Source organism: Tachysurus vachellii, chromosome 7 (assembly GCF_030014155.1).
Source record: "Tachysurus vachellii isolate PV-2020 chromosome 7, HZAU_Pvac_v1, whole genome shotgun sequence".
Taxonomy (NCBI): domain Eukaryota; kingdom Metazoa; phylum Chordata; class Actinopteri; order Siluriformes; family Bagridae; genus Tachysurus; species Tachysurus vachellii.
Window position 1 is genome coordinate 30,013,466 of NC_083466.1, and position 23,576 is coordinate 30,037,041.

Sequence of the window (23,576 nt, forward strand, 5' to 3'; positions counted from 1 at the left end):
AGCAATTGATCTATACTAATACTATACACTATACTAATGTTATCCATACAGTATATTAATGTTGCCCCTACAGTATACTAATGTTACCCTTACAGTATACTAATGTTAGCCCTACACTATACTAATGTTACCCTTATAGTACAGTATATTAATGTTACCCCTACAGTATACTAATGTTACGCATACAGTATACTAATGTTACCCCTATAGCGTATTAATGTTACCGCTACAGTATACTAATGTTACCCCTACAGTATGCTAATGTTAAACATACAGTACATTAATGTTACCCTTACAGTATACTAATGTTACCCCTACACTATACTCATGTTACCCTTATAGTACAGTATATTAATGTTACCCCTACAGTATACTAATGTTACCCCCTACACTATACTAATGTTACCCTTACAGTATACTAATGTTACCCCTGCAGTGTACTAATGTTATCCATACAGTATACTAATGTTGCCCATACAGTATATTAATGTTACCCCCTACACTATACTAATGCTACCCCTACAGTATACTAATATTACCCCTATAGTATACTAATGTTACCCTTACAGTATGTTAATGTTAAACATACAGTACATTAATGTTACCCTTGCAGTATACTAATGTTACCCCTACACTATACTAATGTTACCCTTATAGTACAGTATATTAATGTTACCCCTACAGTATATTAATGTTACCCCCTACACTATACTAATGCTACCCCTACAGTATACTAATGTTACCTCTATAATATACTAATGTTACCCTTACAGTATACTAATGTTACCCTTACAGTATACCAATGTTACCCCTACAGTATACTAATGTTACCCTTACAGTATATTAATGAGATTTGCTTACATTTTGTTTCTAAGCCACAGTTGTGCATCTTGCATAGTGCAGATGTGGCAAACACACAAAAAATGAGCTGTAGTGCTTAGTTGCTAAGACTGAATGAAATGTTACCCCTACAGTATACTAATGTTACCCATAAAGCATATTAATGTTACCTCTACAGTATACTAATGTTACCCTTACAGTATATTAATGTTACCCCTACAGTATACTAATGTTACCCTTACAGTATATTAATGATATTTGCTTACATTTTTGTTTCTAAGCCACAGTTGTGCATCTTGCATAGTGCAGGTGTGGCAAACACACACAAAAAATCAGCTGTAGTGCTTAGTTGTTAAGTTGTTGTAGCACTACAAGCATGAATAGAACAGTGAACATATATCATAGGCTATGAGACAGAGGAAAATTATCTGTCATACTTTTAAATACTCAGCATAAAATTATTATTTAAGTTTGCAGAAATATAGGCAGCAGATTATAAGTAGAAGAACTAGACTTTAGACTTTAGCTAGACTTTAACAGAACCCTTTTGTGTAATATAATGTGGAGGTTATAAAATATGTGTTTAATAATTTACTGTACAGTTCATAAAACTCACGTGGTGCCTGTTCATAGCCGATGCCGGTGTGTGAAGCAGATAGGACAGGTTAGGCAAGAATAATAATTTTTTTTTTTCTTAAGGTGGAGTGGAAATATGATGCACAGTAGGTGTAGTTACACACTACACGCATATTTAAGAGACTCAAGAGATTTATTTCCCATTTGTACTGTACAGTACAGACTGTTTTGAAGAGCTAAAAGAACTTAAACCAATAGTAATAATAAGTAATAAAATAGAGCTCTGTAAATCTGTACATACAGTGTTGTTCTTTCAGCTGCTTCCTGTTCAGGTCACCAGAGAAGATCATCCAGTCCACATATTTGATGTTGCACATGTTTACAAATGCCCTTCCTGATGCATATCTCCCTCCTGGGACTGGCATTAAGAGTTAACTCTTGCCTGCCCTGGACTTGAACATGTGCTGTGGCAATGAAAGCACCAGATCCTGCATGTGGAGCACCAGGGGACCAAATTTGAGAAACTAAACTAAATAACCTAAATTTAAATAAATAAAATAAGAATAATTAAACCTGCTTGGCTAAAAAATGTGTAGTTTCTGCTTGTGTCTCCAAAACAGCTCTGACTATGAGACATGACCTCTGTCAAGTTGTGCTATGGTATCAGGCACCAAGGCATTAGCAGCAGATCCTTTAAGTGTCAGTGAGATTTAGATGTTCATGACTCACTGAATCACTTTGGTAGGTACTTATCACTGCACACTGGAACACCTCACAACACCTGACATTTTGGAGATGCCCTGACCCAGTCATCTAGGTGTGTCAACTGTGAGCAAATACATGTTAGAGAACATACATAAACATACACTATCATGAAGACCGAGCAGCAATTAAAGCAAGTCAGGATCAAAGTTCTGAAAATATATCAGTTAGGGTTTGAATATTAAAAAAATGCTTGGTGAGGCATTCATTTTAGCCTGTGTAAAAAAAAAAATATGTGTATTATAAGTTTTGCTATAGTGTCATATAGCAAGCATCAAGAACAAGGCTGTGTTCAAAGTGTTGAAGCTCCCAAGATGAGACCCACAACAATTTATAAGGGAACATGTGGGAAAGAGATATAACATTTACATTTACATTTACAGCATGTGACAGACTCTCTTATCCAGAGCAACATACAGAAGTGCTTAAGTCTCTATCATTGTATACATTAACTCTGGCTCACTAGGTTACATACTTAAGATACCATGAGTCTAAATCACTGTTCAAAGGTTTATTTTTTTTTGTATTTCATAAACATGTATGCAACAAACAGCCAAGGAAGTGGTAGTTGAAGTGTTTCATGAATAAGTAGGTCTTCAACAGTCGCTTGAAGATATCCAGTGACTCAGCAGTCCAGATCCCTGGGGGAAGTTACTGGACATTACTGTAGGGGTAACATTAGTACACTGTAGGGGCAACATTAGTATACTGTAGGGGTAACATTAGAACACTTTAGGGGGTAACATTAGTATACTATAGGGGTAACATTAGTATAGTGTAGGGGTAACAGTATACTGTAGATGTAACATTAATACAGTGTAGGGGTAACATTAGTATTTTGTAGGGGTAACATTAGTATAGTGTAGGGGTGACATTAGTATACTGTAGATGTAACATTAATACAGTGTAGGGGTAACATTAGTATAGTGTAGGAAGAAACATTAGTATACTGTAGGGGTGACATTAGAATAGTGTAGGGGTAACATTAGTATACTGTAGGGGTAACATTAGTATACTGTAGGGGTGACATTAGTATAGTGTAGAGGTAACATTAGTATACTATGGGGTGACATTAGAATAGTGTAGGGGTAACATTAGTATACTGTAGGGGTGACATTAGTATAGTGTAGGGGTAACATTAGTATAGTGTAGTAGTAACATTAGTATACTTTAGGTGGCAACATTAGTATACTGTAGGGGTGACATTTGTATAGTGTAGGGGTAACTACTATACTGTAGGGGTAACATTAGTATACTGTAGGGGTGACATTAGTATAGTGTAGAGGTAACATTAGTATAGTGTACGGGTAACATTAGTATACTGCAGGGGTAACATTAGTATACTGTAGGGGTAACATTAGTATACTGTAGGGGTGACATTAGTATAGTGTAATAGTAAGATTAGTATACTGTAGGGGTGACATTAGTATAGTGTAGAGGTAACATTAGTACAGTATAGTGTAATAGTAAGATTAGAATACTGCAGGGGTAACATTAGTATACTAAAATTGTATTGTTGTGTTAATTACAGCTTTTGCTTAAAAAATACACACAAAAATGCACCAAAATTCATGCTAGGATGAATCTCTAGTCATCTACTCTGAGACTTGTAATGTTTCTGTATCTGAAAAAACACAGCACTGTTTCTCCAAATATGGCTGTGTTTTATAAAGAGGAAATGGAGGAAAAGGAAGCTGGGGTGTGGTGGGTTTTACTTAATAAAAATGCCTGCAGACTTACAGTTTATTTTAGATAAATCAGATGAGTGGTTAAAAGTGGTCACATTCACTGATAGAGTAGAGAAACTTTATCTCCTGCTGCAATTGGGCTCTGCTTGCACTCAAAACCGCATTGAGCATGCGTAAACTATGAGCATTCAAAAGGTTGCAAGAGTGTTGGAGTGATAAAAAAGTGTCCTCAGTCAACCTTGACAGCTTAAAGAGACAGCTTCAAGACAGCTTGAGAGGTTAAAGTCGCTTTAATAATCGCCCTCTCTGTGGGAGACAGACGTGATGCTGCAGTGAATTCTGTAAGTAAAAGAGCTTTGTTTATAATAAAAAGCAATAGTAAAACGTTATGATTCTTCCTCATGTATCTCACACAATGCATGTTGTACAGACTGAGGACCAGTAAGTAGTAGTTCACACAATGTTTAATAAAGAAACATTCATTTAGTGAGCAGATTTAATCTAAAGTCAATTCAAGTTTATTTGTATAGCACGTTTAACAACTGGCATTGTCTCAAAGCAGCTTAACAGAACATAAACATAGAACAAAAGGTTAATATAAAGAATAATATAAAGATTAATACAATACAAAATTCAGGATTGATATTAGATATATTTAAATGTGTTTGTATTTATCCCCAATGAGCGTGTGAGGTGACTCAGGTGACTGTGGGGAGGAAAAACTCCCTTAGATGGTAAAGGAAGAAACCTTGAGAGGAACCAGACTCAAAGTGAAAGCTCATCCTCATATGGGTGACACTGGAGGGTGTGATTATAAATATACAGTCTGATAAATATTGTATTGATGAAGAGATTGTTCTTAAAGACCACATGGAGTTGGTGTCTGATCTTAGAATGTCTGAATACTTCATGACTCAGAGTCCAACTGGAGCTGGAACATCTCTAGATGTCTCAGGATCCTCACATGGCCAACGCATGTTGTATCTAGAAACACATGTACTGTACTTTCAAAACTCTATTTATCCACCTTTCCATCTTCATTTCTGGACTGTGGTTCATCCAGCTGCTCTTTCTGAGCTAACGGTTAAAGGAACCGCACATAGATTTCAGGGGCTTTTAGATACTTACAGTAATAGCACTGAAAACGGAACAGCTCCTACAGCACAGAAAAATAAAGTGTACAGAATTTACAAAACAGTCCACAGAATTTAGAATAAGACTAAAGGCTTAATGTTTTAAAAGCATTAGATATTAAAAATGGTAAAAGTAAAATATATACATATATAAAAATCTACAATGCTCATTTCACATCCTTTCAGCAGGACCTCATGTAGAGAGAAAATAACGTTCTTTAATGTTCCCATTAATGCCCTTTTATGCGTTATGGTCTATACAAACACAAAACCAGACATCCCAAGTGTACCGAAATTTGATGTTTTAGTTTTAGTGTGTTTTAGTATACTTCTCTACCTCTCAACTCTTTCTTGTCATTAATTGATGGATTTGAAATGTTGAGCGGCGCCGCGACCAAACGTCAAACGAAGACTTCTTTTGATAGGTGAAATGAGATGTGAAACAGCATCAAACTTCCAATGCTATCAAATAAAAATTTGGGGTGGCACCTGGTGTGGCCAATCAGATGTCAGGGATACCCCTCTGGCTCCGCCACTGCTCTGCTTGCCTGCTGCATCACGTGGATAGATTATGCTCTTGCGTGCGTCCAACAACAGTTAAAAAAAAAAAAAAGTTATTTCGAGTCTTTTAACTCAAGTCACAAGTCTGTAGTCATGAATGTCAAGTCAAAGTCAAGTCGAGTCTTTTTTAAATATTTGTCAAGCAAGTCTCAACCAGTTTTACTGTGCAATCTTTTAATAATCCTGGCTGTATAACTGGCTGTATAATTGTGCCAGGAAGCACATTTTAATAAAGTATAAAATGGAAATTTAAAAATGTTAGTAGATAAAACTCTCTCAGATCACTTTGTAATGATCTACTCTATGCTCACAATAAAGATCAGCCAATTTTACTCGGGAATGTTTTAATAATTCCTCATAATTAAATCACCATATCTGGCAGTATAACTGCACATGGAGGTACATTTTAATCCTATATTAAATTCGAAATGTTAGTTAATAAAACTTTCCCTTCACAATGACCTACTGTATATTCAAAAATAAATATCAAATAATTCTACTCTCTAATTTTCATTCAAATTCAATATTTCTGTCCATTTAACTCAACCAGAAGCTGAATTTGATCCATTATAAAATTAACATTTCAATATGATAGTTGATCAAGTCAGATCCATTCATAATGGCCTAGTCTAGTCAAATGTACAATGTCTGTAATCCATTATAAAATTATAATTAAAATTGTATTTGTCACATACAGTACATAAACATACACAGGATGATATGAGGTGGGATGTGTTTTAGTAAAGTAGAAGTTTAAGGAAAAATAGTAAAATGGGTAGAAGTACAGAACTACAGAGAAAAATTAAAATGTAGATACAATTAAACATGTACATATATACAGGGCAGGGCATAATATACAGTTCAACTAATTTAATCCATAATAAAATGATTTATGGATCTTTATTTTAAGAATAGAGAAGTTAGTTTAATTAACAAAGTAAATTTTATAATAGACTAAATGTTGCCCACTGGCTGAATTATATTCATTTAATGATGTAATCAATGTAATGATTTTGAAAGGGAAATTCTTAAAAAATTCCCCAGTTAAATTAGTTGGTCTTTATTGTTAGCATGGAGAATCCCAATATAAAGTGAACTGATTCAGTTTGATCAACTAACAATTTGAAATGTACAGTTTATAATGGATTAAATGTTGCCCACTGGGGCAATTGTGTTGACAGACATGTTGACCTTGGATAGGAATTATTATAAGATGTGGCAGCACTTTTGATCTATATTTAAAAAACACAGTCAGAAACAGAGTTGGTGGTAAAAGCAGAGAAGTAAAGATGGTATTTATTTTGCTGCAGCAAAAGGCGTCTTCCATACAGTGCAGAGTCCCAAGTCTACACATTGAAGAGGCAAAGATTGGTGATTCAGCTCTCCATTTTATACCCTAGGTGTGTGCTTGTGTAGCCTGGTATGTGTGTGTATTGGTACAGTGCGTGTGTGTGTGTGCATTTATATTTATGTGACCTCTCTGTCACCTCAGTAAAGTCAGATCTTATCATGCACATGCACCCACACTCATATTTATGGCAGGGATGTTTATGGTAGGGAATAGATTGTTGTAGAAATGTTTATGGCAGGAACATTTCCTCCTGTTCTCTCTCTCTAGTCTGACACACAGAATTTACCATGAAAGCACATATAACACTCATGATATTTAAAATTTACACTACAAAGATTAAACAGTACAATTGGCTGATATTTATTTTGAGTCACATTGAAGTGATCATTTTAAAATATTGTTTTTATGATGGATTAAATATGCCCACTGCCCATTAATCCTTTACTAATGGTCAGTTTAACCCTTTGGCTTCTAGAGTAAAAGTCCTGCTCATAAAAAAAAATCTTTTTTTCCTGCTTACTGGCAGATGAAGATTCACAAGGAGTAGGAGAAAGGAAACAAGGTCAGTATATAAATAGTACATACACTGTATGGTCAAAAGGTTGTGGACACTCACACACTTATGTAATTTGTTCCAAAACTGTTATCACAACGTTGGATGTTCACAATTATTGTATAGTAAAGAATGTCTTTGTGTGCAGAAGCATTACAATTTTCCTTCACTTATAGTAAGAGGCCCAAACACTGTTCCAGCATGATAATTCCCCTGTGCACAAAGCAGCTGCATGGTGTCGTTGTTTTATTTCTTATTTATTGCTGTCAATACTTTCATTTCAGAATGGGGTTCCTGGGAGGAGACGTAACTATTCACAATAAAACTCAGTACAAATGGACCGTCTGCATCGAGTCTAAGGAGCCATGGCCTAAGTCTGACATATATATTACAGTAATGCACACAGTCAATATGTTTCCTTAAGTTATTATAAAATTGCACACATTTTGTGTGAAAACATTCAAGATTTTTGTTTCTATTATTTTTCATGCATGTGAATATTTAACATCTCCTATCTGTTCCTGTCTGTTTAGTTCACAGTTGGAGGCTATGAAAAAAAAGTTCAAAAATTATTTGTACCCATCACCTTTATCAGAACAATCTACATCAATGTGAAATATGGCAAGTGCTCAGAGACAGACTGCTACAAAAATCCACATTTGTGGTTCATGTTTGATCCAAAAGATGATCCATATTTCACAATTCAAGAGAGTGGAGACCATGAGCAAATACATCTGGACTGCAATAGACATTATGAGAAGAAGAGATCAACATGCCCAAATTATGGTATGTCAGTTTTTTTTTAGAAGAATTTCTGTAAATTGTTTTAAAGCATGATCTCTGAAGATACCACGCTGCACCCTAGTTTTGTCACATATGTTTTCATCTTGGCATTGTCGCTCTGTTTCATTATTAATATCAGAGCTTTTCCAGTTGCTTTCAGGCTAATTTTGTCTTATTTAAAATAGCATATTTAAAACACAGAAAAGATTATTTTCATTTATTTATTAATTAATATTTTAGCTGTCTTCCTGGTATGCATAGTACAGGTCTCTGTCCAAAGGGATTGTGACATTCAGCAGGGAAGGGAGTTGGGCTTTTCTCAGCCTTCGTAAGGAGTAAAGACGCTGCTGGGCTTTCTTGTTGATGAAGCTGGTGTTGAGTTCTCAACTTGATTAACCCTTCTGGACACTTTAGGACAGACATGTCCAAAGTCCGGCACGGGGGCCAATTGCGGCCCGTGTTGAAATTTCCATTAGCCCGCAGCCTCTGGCATAAAATTAATAATGTGTGGCCCGTCAGCACTGTTTTATATACTTTACCAGAAGATGGCAGCTGATCCAAACGAGCTGATCATCGCTGGATGACCCTTTATAGCCCATTTCTAAAATGGCGACTGTAACGAAGAAAAGGAAAGTTGACAGAGAGGGCCGTCGCTTCAAGACAAGTGGAAATTGGCATATTTTTTCACCGAAATACGAAACAACTGTGTCTGCCTAATTTGCCAAGCGGCTGTGGCTGTTTACAAGGAATTCAATATCAAGAGGCACTACCAGATGAAACATGCTAACTACGACAAGCTAACTGTGAGCGAACGTTATCTAGAAGCTGTTTTAACGGCACAGCAGCGGTTTTTTACAAGAGCTCGTGAGTCAAATGAAAATGCCACAAAGGCGAGCTATAAGGTCAAAGCCAAAACTGAACATTTGTCCTGAGAAGAAGCAAGCGTTTGCCAATGTTTGCCTGGCTCGTAACACAGTGGTATGGAGAATTGAAGATGTTTGAAGAGTCGGCCCCCACACATCACCAAATCTGGCTCTCTTTGCAAAAAAGTTTGGACACCCCTGCTTTAGGACATTTTTGTCCATTAGGGGACATACATAGTTCCCATTCACTGAGCCTCCAACCCCGACTCCACCATGCCGGAACATGTGTTCGTTGTACCAGTTTACGTCATAAATCTCCACATATTTTTCTCTCTCTCCCCCTGTAATGAAGAGTCATAGGGCTGAGGATCTATTTGCAGGCTTTATTAGAATACTTGCCGTACAACAGGCAAGGGTTGACGTTGGAAAACTGCAGAGAAGACAGAAATCATGGTTAATACAACAGGCAGAGGGTCAGGGCAGGCGGCAGAGAATCGTATGGCAGAAATACAAAACAAAGTAACAACTAGTAAATCACAAGACGGGAAACGCTCAGAATGATAGCCGAGGCAAATCGAGACTTCGCACAGAAGTCAAGTTCAAGTTTGCTTTTATAGGGAGTGGATGATTGGAACCAGGTGGCGGGAAGCTACTAATACTCGGGAGAACGTTCCCTCTAGTGACAATCGGAGGATGAGGCAGGTGCTTCAACCATGACAGAGCCCCCTGCGAGCGGCTCCCGAAGCGAGGATGCGTGCGATGCCGGGGTCTTCCACGAGGTCGAGGGGCCGGTTTGCCCGGGTGCTCTCGGTGGAACTCGCGGTGAGTGACGGGTCCAGGATGCCCCTCGCCCACCCCGGCGTCTGGAGTCCAGTACGTTGTGAACCTGATAAGCCTCCTCACTGCCGACCAGCAGGGGTGGTGGCACCGATGGATCGGCAGCCTCCTTTCATTTCCCTTTAGGACCACCAGCGGGTTTTAGTAGCGTGACATGGAAAGTAGGAGAGATACGGTAAGTAGAGGGTAATGCCAAGCGGTATGACACAGGGTTTATTTGTTTAATGATCTTGAACAGGCCCACGTACCTAGGACTAAGCTTTCTGCAGGGTAGGCGGAGACGGATGTCATGGGTGGAGAGCCAAACCCACTGATCAGGTTGATAATCTGGGTGCGTTCTGCGGCATTTGTCGGCCTGGAGTTTCTGTAGCCTGACGGCTATTTTCAGCTGGTGATGTGCCTCGTTCCCGGTTTCTTCGCTCCTACGGAACCAATCATCCACTGCTGGCAGATCTGAGGGCTCACCAGACCATGGGAATAGAGGCGGTTGATACCCAAGTATACACTGGAAGGGTGTGATACCGGTGGTTGATTTGGTGAGTGAGTTCTGTGCATATTCCGCCCACATGAGGTACCTGCTCCAGTCGGCCTGGTTGTTTTGACAGTACCAGTGGAGAAAACAGGTAAGTTCTTGATTCATGCGCTCAGTTTGGCCGTTGGCTTGTGAGTGATATCCGGAGGTGAGACTAATGTTGATGTTTAACTGTTTGAAGAAGGCAGACCAGACTCGGGATGTGAACTGTGGTCCTCTTTCGGAGATGATGTCTTCAGGTAGGCCATGGAAGCGGAACACGTAATTACAGAGGGTTTCCGCTGTTTCGAACGCTGTGGGCAGTTTGGGTTGAGGCATCAGGCGGCATGCCATTGAGAATCGATCTACGACGGTGAGGATTATGGTGCAGTTGCTGGACTTGGGTAGATCAGTGAAGAAGTTGATGTGGGACCAGGGTCGCAGTGGGACACGTAAGGGCTGCAGTAATCCTGCAGGGAGTTGATGTGAGGCTTTAGATGTGTTACACACTGTACAGTTTTTCACAAAGTTTCCTACATCTTCGGATAGAGAGGACCACCAGAACGTATTCTGAGCGAGTCGGGTAGTGGCCGAAATGCTGGGATGACCGGAGCTTGGAGAGGCATGCAGTAGTCCGAGGAGAGCTGAGCATAAGTTATCCGGCACGTAGGTCTTGGCGGGAGGACAGTTGGCAGGAGGCGGAGACATCGCATTGATTTGAGAGATCTCAGTCTTGATGTCCCATTGAATGGGAGCGACCATTTGAGCCTCGGGGATGATGGACTCAGCAGGAGGGTTCTGGTCGAGCTCATTGTCTAGGCGAGAGAGTGCGTTGGCTTTAATGTTCTTGGACCCTGGTCTGTAGGTGACTGTAAAGTGGAGCGTCTGAAGAACATAGCCCATCACGCTTGGCGGGTGTTCATTCGCTTGGCTGAGTGTAGATATTCTAGATTTTTATGATCCGTGAGAACCGTGAAAGGATGCTGGGTGCCCTCCAGCCAGTGCCGCCACTCCTCGAATGCTGCATTCATGGCTAGCAATTTGCGGTCCCCTACGTCATAGTTGCGTTCGGTAGCTGATGTTTTTGGGACACGTAAGCTCACGGGAACATCTTGTCAGCCGGACCCTGACGCTGTCACAGAACCGCTCCGATTCCTGCGTTGGAGGTGTCCACTTCGACAATGAACGGTCGAGTTGAGTCAGGGTGATGGAGAATGGGAGCCATGGTGAAACGCTCCTTCAACAGGCGAAAGGCTGTATTTGCCTTGGTGTCGCTATGTGGTGTCGCTATGGTACTAAATCCACGGATGAAGCAGCGATAGAAATTAGCGAACCCAAGGAAACACTGTAGTTCCTTGACGGTTTGAGGTCGTGGCCACTTTAGCACTGCTTGTACTTGGACCCCTCCGGCGGAGATGACGTAGCCCAGGAAGGATGTGGAGGTCTTATGGAATTCACACTTCTTTGCTTTAGCATAAAACTGATGTTGGATCAAGCGTTTCAGCACTGCTGGATGTGTTCCGCTAACGTTTCGGAATGGATAAGGATGTTGTCAATATACACGATCACCCAGCGATCCAGCATATCCCAGAAAACATTGTCGACTGTTATGCTGTTATGTTATACATGGACTGTTAGAAAGGCCGAACGGCATGACCAAATATTCATAGTGGCATATTTTCCATTGCGTTTTCCATTCCGTTTTCTATGGCAGTTTTCCATTCATCTCCCTCTCTGATGCGGATGAGGTTATAGGCATTGTGCAGGTCCAGCTTGGAAAAGTATCTGGCATTACGGAGCTGTTCTAGGGCCGATGGTACGAGGGGAAGAGGATACCGAAACTTTGCGGTGATCTAATTCAAAGCCCGATAGTCGATGCAAGGTCGGAGCCCTCCGTCCTTTTTCTTCACAAAGAAGAACACTGACAAGGCTGGTGACACAGAATGCCGAATAAGCCCCTTCTTTAAATCCTCCTCTATGTACTTATTCATTGCTTCGGATTCTGGTTGTCACTATGATAGGAGCCCACTTGTAATTCAATCTCCTTGGTAATGAATTGTATTCGTCCCTCTCCAAGTGGTCGACCGTCTATCACCTCCACTGCCAAGGGAGAGATACACTCAGTTAGTGGAATGGCATTCAATCTGACCAACTCCCCGAAATGAAATTTCCCGCAGAACCGGAGTCAACAAGAGCTACCAGATCAATTTCCCTTCCCTGTACCTTTAAACGCACATCAAATTGGGCACAGTTCTGAGATCGGGAGGTGAAAATGTTCAGACTCACCAGGATGTTTCGTTTATTGCATGGCCTGGTGGGACATGTTGGCAGCAGGTGTCCGGGTTTTCCACAGTATAGGCAGAGTTGCTTGACGGATGCATCACGCTCTCTCCTCGGGCGTGAGGTGTGTGTATCCGAGTTGCATGGGTTCGGTATTCTCGAATGGTGGGATGCGTGTGGGCGATCGCTGGGTCTTTAGCATGTTGTCTATTTGGATCGACAGTTCCACGAATTCTCTCCCCTCGTCACGACAGTCGAGTTCGGCCTGCAGCTTGCGGCTCAATACCTTGCGGTAGAGAAGCTTGAGAGGTCTCTCCTCCCAGCCTGCTTGTGCCACGAGGGTGCAAAACTCAAGGGCATAATCCACGGCAGTGTGGTTTCCCTGGGAGACACTTAATAGGCGCTCCTCTGCGCTCTCTCCTCCCACGGAATGTTCGAATACTCTGCGAAACTGGGTTAGGAAGTGATGGAAAGAAGGGAATGCGGAACCATCCTCTCATCATACCGCGGTTGCCCACTCTAGAGCCTTTCCCGTGAGAAGGGTGCAGACAAAGGCTATTCAACTGGCTTCAGTGGGGTAGAGCGAGGGTTTTTGTGTCACAAAGAGTGAACACTGCATCAGGAAGACCCTGCATTTCGCCGGATCGCCGTTGAACTTGTCTGGGAAGGCGAGCCGTGGGTTTGCGGTCGAGAAGACGGCGTAGGAGGGGCAGGCGGTGATGCAAACAGCGTTGGGCTGGATGGCGCCAGGCTACCTCGCAAGCTTTGTAGTGCTGTGATGAGTTCACTCGTGAGCGAGGTAAGATGAGTCAATTGTTTGTAGTGGCCTGCAAGTTGTTGTGCTTGAGTAGAAAGCTACATCGAGAGCTTGGAAATCACTGCTGGATCACTTTGTGGCAAAGTCTTCTGTAATGAAGCATCATAGGGCTGAGGATCCATTTGCAGGCTTTATTAGAATACTCACAGTACAATAGGCAAGGGTCGACGTTGGCCAAAACGGCAATGCAGAGAAGACAGAAATTGTGGTCAATACAACAGGCAGAGGGTCAGGGCAGGCGGCAGAGAATCGTAAGGCAGAAATACAAAACAAAGTAACAACCGGTAAATCACAAGACTTGAAATGCTCAGATTGATAGCCGAGGCAAATCGAGACTTTGCACAGAAGTCAAGTTCAAGTTCGCTTTTATTGGGAGTGGATGATTGGAACCAAGTGGCGCTGTAATCAGTCCCGGTGATAGGGTTATGGGAAGTGTAGTCCGGAAGCTACCAACACTCGGGAGAACGTTCCCTCTGGTGGTGATCGGAGGACAAGGCAGGTGCTTCAAAGCTGACACCCCTCTCTCTAATTATTTAATTATATATTTATTCATTTATTATTTTCCAAAAACTTGTAAGCGAGTATATCTAATACTATGCATGATTAATGGTTCTGATATACGGGGGGTCTATTCTATTTTCTAGTTGCTGCTCTCACCGCTCTGTCCATGCATGCTCACGGACGGGCGTGTGGATTCTTGCCCAGAACAGAACCATACCGCCAAACTTTAACTGTATGCATTTTATCTAATAAATTCTCATTTGACAAAGTGGTCCTGACAGAAATGTGGAATATTTCCTGTCAACCAGGGAAAATTGAAGATGATGCACGAGAGGAAGAGGAGCAACGAAGAGAAAAAGAGGAGAAGAGGAGACAGGCCCAGCTTGAACATGAAAAAAGAATTGAGGAACAGATTAGAAGGGAAAGTGAGCTTGCTGCTGAGAAGCTTTCACGAGCCAGAGAGACACTGAAGCAGAAAGAGAGGCTGAGAGGCCATGAGCTCCATCACCAAACTTATATAATGCAACAGCCTCTGGAGGCTGAAATTGAAATAGATGAGGTAACAGATTTAAATGATCATTAATAGAAATTTTAAATGCCATTCTCAGTACTTGTTCTTAGTTAAATATTATTGTCTAAAATTGAAGGTGAAGGCTGTTACATAATGTTATTATTTTTTAATACAGGTTTCAGAAATAGAGAAGAAATTCTCAGAGCTCCTGTGCGAATATCAAATGACTGATGAGGAAGACTCAGAGGAGACATTAGAAGACAGGATGAAAACCCTGCAAAATGAGTTAATGGTGGAGTACTGTAAGAAACATGACCTGACCAGTAGCTGCGTGTTTTCTTTCGACACTGCAGTTAGTTATGAGACTTTGCCTCTACATGATAGACTGACAGTGCTTGAGACAGTACTGCAGTTAGTTTTTGAGGAGGATGAAAACGAGCACACACATAAACATGATCGGGATTTCCTCTTGGATGTGCTCGAACTGTTGCAAGACGATCATCCATCACTCGCGTTTAATCTTTTACAGAACGTTCTTCAAACTGATATGCAACTGTCTACACAGAGTAAAGAAATTCTGTGTCAGATTGCATTCAACAACACATGGAAACTAGCAGAAATAACAGATTTCATGCGTTATGTTGTCAGGAATGACAAAGACCAAGTGCAGGCAATACTTCACATTGCACAGACCTACAAGTTGGAGTATGGGAATGTCCTCAAAGCTTTAGATAAATCTGATCCCCTCAGATGGCTGAAAGGGTATGTAGTCACAGAGAAACACAAAAATGCTGATACTATTATTAGTGAAATGCGCAACTCAAACTACCCTGAGAATGTCTTGACAATACTAGAGGATGTTCTGGTATATCTGGAAACAGAGCTTACAAAATACAAAAGAACTGATCTCCATAAAAATGACATTCAGAGTGTAAAGAAAATGGTTAAAGAACTGGATTTTACCAACCCAGACAGACAAGTTCTCAAAAGTGTCCTTGTGCAAATGTCACTCGCAGTAAAAATGTGCTCTGCTGTCACTATTCAAAAGGGTGAAGAGGAAAAAGTCATTGAAGGATATCTTCCCAGATTAACTCAAATTGCATCTGTGGTGGCTTTCCTGCTTCCAAAATCAAAAACCAACACAGGTTGTCTTCTTGAAATTGGGACAGGTGAAGGGAAATCTTGTATATTAGCCATGCTTGCTGTGATCCATGCCATGCGTGGTGTGAAGGTGGACATTGTGACCAGCTCTCCGGTACTTGCCCGTCGTGATTTAGAGGAATGGAGCAAACTTTACAAGATGTTTGACATAACGTCATCTGCTGTTCCTCCAGTGCTGAATGATGTCTCATCTGAAGAACTAGAGGAACTGACTCAGGAAGCATACAAACAAGATGTAGTGTATAGTACTGTTGGAACATTTGCAGCAGATACACTGAAACAAGAGTTTGAGAAGAAAACAACTCGAGGAGACAGGAGGTTTGAGATGGTCCTTGTGGATGAGGTTGACTACATGACCTTGGATAATGGAGTGCAAATAACATTTCTGTCCCATGAGTCCAGTGGACTCCAACATTTGGAACAAATCCTAGCAAGCATCTGGGCCATAATATCTGCATGTCGCCCAATTGAGGTAGAAGAAAATGGAGAGACCATGTGGACAACAAGAGTCCAGAGTTTTCACACAGCTGCCCTGATAGCAATGATTGGTTCAGATAAAAATGATAAATTTTCACCACTGGAAATTCTGTTGCCAGGCATTGAATTAGGCTTTTACTCAGAGGAAGATTTTAAAAATTTGAAGGTCTCTTTCAATGAAGAAGGAGAAAAGGAACAAGGAGACATTGAAAATGAGGCATGGAAGACTATCATGGCTAAAACAGGAGTAGAACAACAATATGATCTGCTCAATGTTCTTGAGATGGGGATGGAGGACAAGGTGGCATTTACCTGTTATATTTATCAGCCAGAAACAAGAAAAATGACTCAGTTTGGAGAGCAAAAGTTAAAAACTGACCAAAACATCAACATGCTGCTACTTGAGAATGGAAAAGCTTGTGAGATCCTGTCTGAAAATTTGCTTATTGAAGCCACTGTTAGCCAGTTGAAATCCAAAATCAAATACTCTCAACAAAGTAGTTCAGAAGAAGATAAAGAATCGCTTGTAATCCCTTCTTTCTTAGAGAAATATTTGGAAAATCAGCTGCCACTGTTTGTTGAGAATGCACTGAAGGCCATTCAGATGACCAAAGGCAGAGAGTACATGATTGAGAGATCTCTAAAAGCTCAGGGATTAGATGTTGAAGAAGACGATCAACACATGTACCATGCAATAATCCCAGTGGACTTTCAGGCTAGTGGAATACTGGAGAAAAGAAAACGGTGGGGTGATGGACTACAACAATTTCTGGAGATGAAGCATCAACTAACTTTATCTCCATTATCAAATGTGACAAACTACATGTCAAATTCAAATTTCTTTAAAAGATATCTCATGGGGAAAGGGATATTTGGTGTTTCTGGAACACTAGGTGGAGATGCAGACAAGGGTTTCCTGGCAAGACATTACAAAACGGACAGCTATGTCATACCACCTCATCAACGTCAGAAGGTTACTGAGCTGCCTGCAGTACAAGTGAGGGGAGGTACTGACCAGTGGATCCAAACTATTTGTGCCACAGTCTCAAAAGTCTCTAAACAAGGACAGGTGGTGTTAGTCGTGTGTGAGGACGTCAACACAGCAAATGTGCTCAATGACAAAATTGCAGCAGAAACTAAATATTCAGTTACCATGTACACAATGAGCGAGTGCCACAACATTGAGAACCAGGAGTTCGACAAGGGACAGATCATTATTACCACCAACCTTGGAGGACGTGGGACAGACATTAAGGTCACAGAAGAGGTTAACTGCTGCGGTGGTCTCTTTGTGCTACTCACCTACTTCCCCAATAACCGAAGAGTCGAGAAACAAGTGTTCGGACGAACAGGTCGAAAAGGCACCCCAGGGATGGTCCAGGTAATACTGAACCATGATCGTCTGGCCATGGCCTACCGAGGCCATTCTATTGAAGTCATGAGGGAACTGAGAGAAGAATATGAAGTTAATCGAATAAAAGAAATGGAGAAGGAGAAACTAGCTGAAATTGAAATGAAGGAAGAGCTGTTCTCTACTTTTTGTCAGTTCCTTAGTGACTTTGACAAGCATTATAGTACAATAGAGAAGATAGACCTCTTTGAAGTAAAAATTAAAGATGTCCATTGTTACTTTGAATCTTTTCATGGTAAGATGGATTATCACCCAGCACTGAATGCTTTGAAGGAATCATGGGGTATATGGCTGATACTTCATACAGACCAGATTAACATACACAGTGACCGTACACACCTGAAAGAAGACTTAATCCAGAACTTGCAGGACACAAGTAACAAACTTTTACAAGGTCACAGTGAAAACGTTTATGATCACATACAGCAGGCTTTAGGAAGAACTGCCTTGCACCATCAAAACAAAAATAAATGTGACTATGGAGCGAAATCTTACTGGAAAAAAGCCTCTGACTCAGACAACTACTACAGAGCTGTTGCACTGTATAATCAGGCCTACATTACCATTAACTTGGCCAAAGACGGCTACAAAACTGAGGCACGTTCCTTACTCGAGGAGGCAGAGAAAACCTTACATGTTTACATGTCTGAAACAACCAGAACATTGAGCTTCTGTTCTTTGTCTGTTACTCGAGATTTTGAACCACACCACAGTGGCAGCTGTAACTTACAAATACAAATGCAGGCAAGGATGAACATATTTAACTCATGGAAACAAAATATCAAAAAAATCTGTGATCTGCTTGTATTGGAAAAAGAAGATTTCAAAACTGTGGACTTGAATATTTATAGTTTATTAAATGAGGAGGATTTTGTGTCTTCTACTGAACTTGGCCTCTTTCGTAATTATGGCCTTGCAGTTGTATTTGAGGTAAAACAAAAGCCCAAATTCTCATTTGATGCTCTGATTTGTTGTTTTCTTGGTGTGCTTCAAGTTGTAGCAGGAGTTCTGGTGTGCACTCTGTCAGCTGGTTCCATGTCCTCATTTGGTCTTGGCTTGATCTCAGAAGGTGTGTCTGATATGATCACTGGAGTCATGGGTATGATAAATGGCACATTTGATTGGGCATCATGGGCGATATCTAAAGCAATAAGTATAGGAATCTCTTTGGCCTGTGGGGGATTCAGTGTTCTCAAAAGATCATTCTCCTCTGTGAAAAATGCTGCAAGTAATATTCTCAATGGCACCAAATCCCTAAAAAGTGTTGCATGTAATGCCCTGAAATCAGGTAAAAACATGTTTGTTTCCACAGGTAAATTAGCCAAATCAATGGTGTCATCAGTAAGTGTAAAGAACATGACAAAGACCATGGTTAAACTGAATCTGAAGCATGCAAGTAAATATGCTGTCCAGGAATTGGCAATTCAAGGAGTAAACACTGCTTTGAACACATGCTTCAATGCTACAGTACAAAAGACATTCCAACAAGGATTTCAAAATACTTTAAAGGAATCTGTATGTTCAATATTACACCAAAATAAAGAGTTTGTTCGAACACTCACAGATTTCATCAGCTCAGGAATTCCAAAGGCTGCCTTGCAGAAAGAATCTGGTTCTTACAGGATTAGCAAATCCCTAAAGAAGGAAATGATGGACCATACGGTTTACAATACAAACCTTGTCATGAATGATCTCATTGTAAACTGTAAACAGATACATCATGTGATTAACATACTCTCACACGTATGGGACAAATCAGCAGAGCATGTTGCACACCGACCTTATGCCTGCATCAAGAGTCTTCTGAGTGCTGCAAGCATGTCCACTACCATTTATGAAATGTACTCCTCCATTCCTACTAAACAGACCATTGACTGTAATTTTGTTCCTGCATTTTTGAAGTCCATGCATGAGGAAGCTTTATTTGAGACATATGACCATGATGGAAGGGACACCCTGGAAGATGTCGAAAGGCTTAAAGATGATCTCATTGTTAAAATTTCAGAAGTTCTTTCCCAAACAATGGTGGAGAGTTTTTCTGGGTCTGCCACCTCCTTGTTTACAAAAACATTTACTCAACGACTAAACTCTGTTACTGGAAAAGTAGTTGGTAATTTACTGGGGAGGCATGAAACCCAAAGTTTCTTTGTCAATCAGCAGCATAATTATGATATGAAATCTGCCACTGAATGCAAGGAAAGGCCTTTGTCTGAGGAAGAAATAAATGAGCTCATGTGCTACACTAATACTGTAACTGATGAACAAAAGCCAGCAACAGCTTTAGAAGTTCTTGTTCTTACAAGAAGTAACTTGCTGGAGGGAAAAGGAATTTGCTTAAGTGTTGTAGATAATAAAGGAAATCATCTCGGTGAGGAGACTTACCCAGGAACTGACCCAGCAGCTGGTACTATCAAACTTGTGCTGACAAAAACACCTCAAACTTCTCCAGAGTGAGCTCAATCTTTATTGAACAGAAAACACTACAGAAGAACTATTTTCTTATTTGGTGTGCTTATAGGCATAATGGTTTTTTGTGCCTTACAGAAAAAGAGGAATATGGAGTAAACTGACTCAATGGGCCATGGGTAAAGACACACCTGTCAGTGGCCACATTGATATTATACGACCTGACGGCTCTCGGGAAATTGTGAACTCCACAAATCAGAACTGTCTGTTTCATGCTATCATCCAAGCAACAACTAAAGACCCAAATGATGTTGTACAACAAAAAGCCATAGAACTCAGGAGCAAAGTCAGTCAGGAGGTAAGAGATTATAACATAACAATATTATTAGAGAAATAATAGTGTACAGTATATCTCCCATTGGTGCATACTGTATCCCCTCTGCATGACTTAGGACAGGGAGCCTCCGGGCTGCAGGTAACTACCCCCTCCCTTGTGGGAGAGGAAATGTTCCTGGGTCTTGCCTTGTCACTGCTCCTCATTGCTGAGATCTGTACCCCACACAGAGCACACTGTGCCAAGCTAAGTTTCACCTTTCTTCACCTTCACCAAGATTTATCCTGCATTTCTTAAATAAATTGCACCTTTTTTTACACCAAGAACGCTGTCTCCAATGTGTCTCTGTTGCTAAAACTAGAAAAATATTGTCTTCATACCTGAGTTATGTCACATTTTTACATGTTTTTATCTGACTCATGTTTTATCCCAAATGGAAACAAATGATGATTCATGACACACACAGGTGTGTACTACACACAGTTTCATTTACTAGTCTATATTTGGAGCTCAGATATTTGCATACATTTCATTTCTAAGCCACAGTAGTGCAGGTTTTGTATGTTTCATAGGAGTGGCACACACAAAAAATCAGCTGTAATGCTTAGTTGTTAAGACTGAATGAAATGATATAGACAAAAGCAGGGCAGGGTCAGAATGTGAAGCGTGAATAGAACAGTGAACATATATCACAGGCCTTGAGACAGAGGAAAATTATTTGTCATACTTTTAAATACTCAGCATAAAATTATTATTTAAGTTTGCAGAAATGAAGGCAGCACATTATAAGTGCTAGACTTTAGACTTTAGCTAGACTTTAACAACACTGAGCACGAGTAAATATCTGGCTTAATGTCAGCATGCTAATCATGGTAATTAACAGAGCTAAGCAATTTAAAGATTAAAATTAAATTTACACCATTGAAATTTAAGTAGTTTGGACAAATTACAGTTGTTAAATCTGCTACTATTCCTAAAAAAGTAATCATTGTTAAAGTGGTATAAGATGAATTAAATATATAAATATGTGCTGTTACAGAAAACTGCACAGTCTGTATTAAAAGTATCACAAATTTAGGTATCTAAAAGTATTTATCTGAAGGATGTAGTGGTTGTGTAAACATTACTGCAGTGTATCTGTCAGAAAACAGCCATGGTGTCTGGGTCTCGATGCAGACGGTCCATAGACTTAACAACAATAATAATAATAATAATAATAATAATAATAATAATAATACGAATAATAATAAGAATAATAATAAGAGCAACAACAATAATAGTTGTTATTATTATTATTATTATTATTATTATTATTATTATTATTATTATACCAAGGGATTGAAGATCCACTGCGGCCTATGATGTCTGCTGCTACTTTGACAATATGTTAATAAAATCTGGTGAAGATTGGACAACATTTGAAGGAGAAAGAGCAGTAATGGCAGTTTGAAGGAAGCATCCATAGCATGTTATTGTAATGTTTGACTAGTAGATGGCAGTGGCATGAAAATTGTTGCATACCCTGAGGTCAAAGTCATAAAGATGCCTACCAAGTTGTTGCTGAGATACAGCCTCACTTCATGTTTAATGGATTTGCTGTCAGATTCATTGGACCATTACAGTTAGTTACATTTAAATTTACCTCATCTGACAACCTTACCAAAAGTAATGTACAAAAGTGCTTTCAAGTTTCTATTAATGAATACATCCATCACAGACTAAGAATACCATCAGTTTAACTCTATTTCCTTGGAAAATACAGCAAGAAAACATTTCAAATCCTTTTGATAGTTTTTGTAATGCTTCATGACACACACAGGTGTGTACTACACACAGATGCTTTTACTAGTCTATATTTGGAGCTCAGATATTTGCTTACATTACATTTACATAGGAGTGGCACACAAACAGAAATCAGCTGTAATGCTTAGTTGTTAAGACTAAATGAAATGATATAGACAAAAGCAGGGCAGGGTCAGAATGTGGAGCGTGAATAGAACAGTGAACATATATTATAGGCCTTGAGACAGAGGAAAATTATTTGTCATACTTTTAAATATTCTCCATAAAATTATAATTTAAGTTTGCAGAAATGAATGCAGCACATTATAAGTGCTAGACTTTAGACTTTAGGCTTGTAGTAAACTCTAACAGCTTTAACAGTTTTAACAGAACCCTTCTGTGTAATATAATGTGGAGGTTATAAGATATGTGTTTAATAATTTACTGTACAGTTCATAAAACTCACCTGGTGTCTGTTCATAGCCGATGCCGGTGTGTGAAGCAAATAGGACAGGTTAGGCAAGAATAATTAAATTTTTGTTTCCTTAAGGTGGAGTGGAAATATGATGCACAGTAGGTGTAGTTACACACTACACACATATTTAAGAGACTCAAGAGGTTTATTTCTTATTTGTACTGTACAGTACAGACTGTTTTGAAGAGATAAACGAACTTAAACCAATAGTAATAATAAGTAATAAATTAGAGCTCTGTAAATCTGTACATACAGTGTTGTTCTTTCAGCTGCTTTCTGTTCAGGTCACCAGAGAAGATCATCCAGTCCACATATTTGATGTTGCACATGTTTACAAATGCCCTTCTCATTGTGCTGTGGCAATGAGAGCACCAGATCCTGCATGTGGAGCACCAGGGAACCAAATTCGAGAAACTTAATTAAATAACCTAAATTAAAATAATTAAACCTGTTTGCCTAAAAATGTGTAGGTCCTAAAATGTATACAGTAGGTCCTAATATGTGTATTATGAGTTTTGCTGTAGTGTCATATAGCAAGCATCATGAACAAGGCTGTGTTCAAAGTGTTGAAGCTCCCAAGCTGAGGTCCACAACATTTTATATGGGAACTTAGACTTATGTGGGAAATCTAAGAGATATAACATTTACATTTACAACATGTGACAGACTCTCTTATCCAGAGCGACTCAAGTACTTCTGGATCATTTGCAGAGGACGAATTGTGTTCAAAGGTAGACCTGCCAGCAGTTGTTGCGAGTCTTGAAATGACAAGAGACTGAACAAGTACCTGAGCAGCCTGTGTGGACAAAAATGGCCGAATCATTCTAATGTTGTAGAGAAGAAACCGATATGAGCGAGTCACATTAGCAACCTGAGAGGAAAAGGACAGTTGATTGTTCATGTTTACCCCAAGGTTGTGAGCTGTGGCTGAAGGAGAGATCAGATCGTTATGCAGGGATATAG

At 39.9% G+C, this 23,576-nt stretch overlaps 1 protein-coding gene across 2 annotated transcripts; it reads left to right on the forward strand.

Moving 5' to 3' along the window:
• Positions 1 to 3,943: 3,943 nt before the first annotated feature.
• On the forward strand, positions 3,944 to 20,523 carry LOC132849155 (uncharacterized). 2 transcript variants are annotated; one of them, XM_060875386.1, is made up of 7 exons: positions 3,944 to 4,207; positions 7,438 to 7,473; positions 7,749 to 7,857; positions 7,998 to 8,250; positions 14,365 to 14,615; positions 14,743 to 20,066; positions 20,161 to 20,523. In XM_060875386.1, the coding sequence occupies exons 3-7, from the start codon at positions 7,750 to 7,752 to the stop codon at positions 20,417 to 20,419; spliced, it is 6,195 nt and encodes a 2,064-aa protein (XP_060731369.1). In that variant the 5' UTR covers positions 3,944 to 4,207; positions 7,438 to 7,473; position 7,749; the 3' UTR covers positions 20,420 to 20,523. The 2 variants fall into 2 exon arrangements, with proteins under 2 accessions (XP_060731369.1, XP_060731370.1); XM_060875387.1 differs by having other exon boundaries at positions 7,749 to 7,838.
• Positions 20,524 to 23,576: the final 3,053 nt, after the last annotated feature.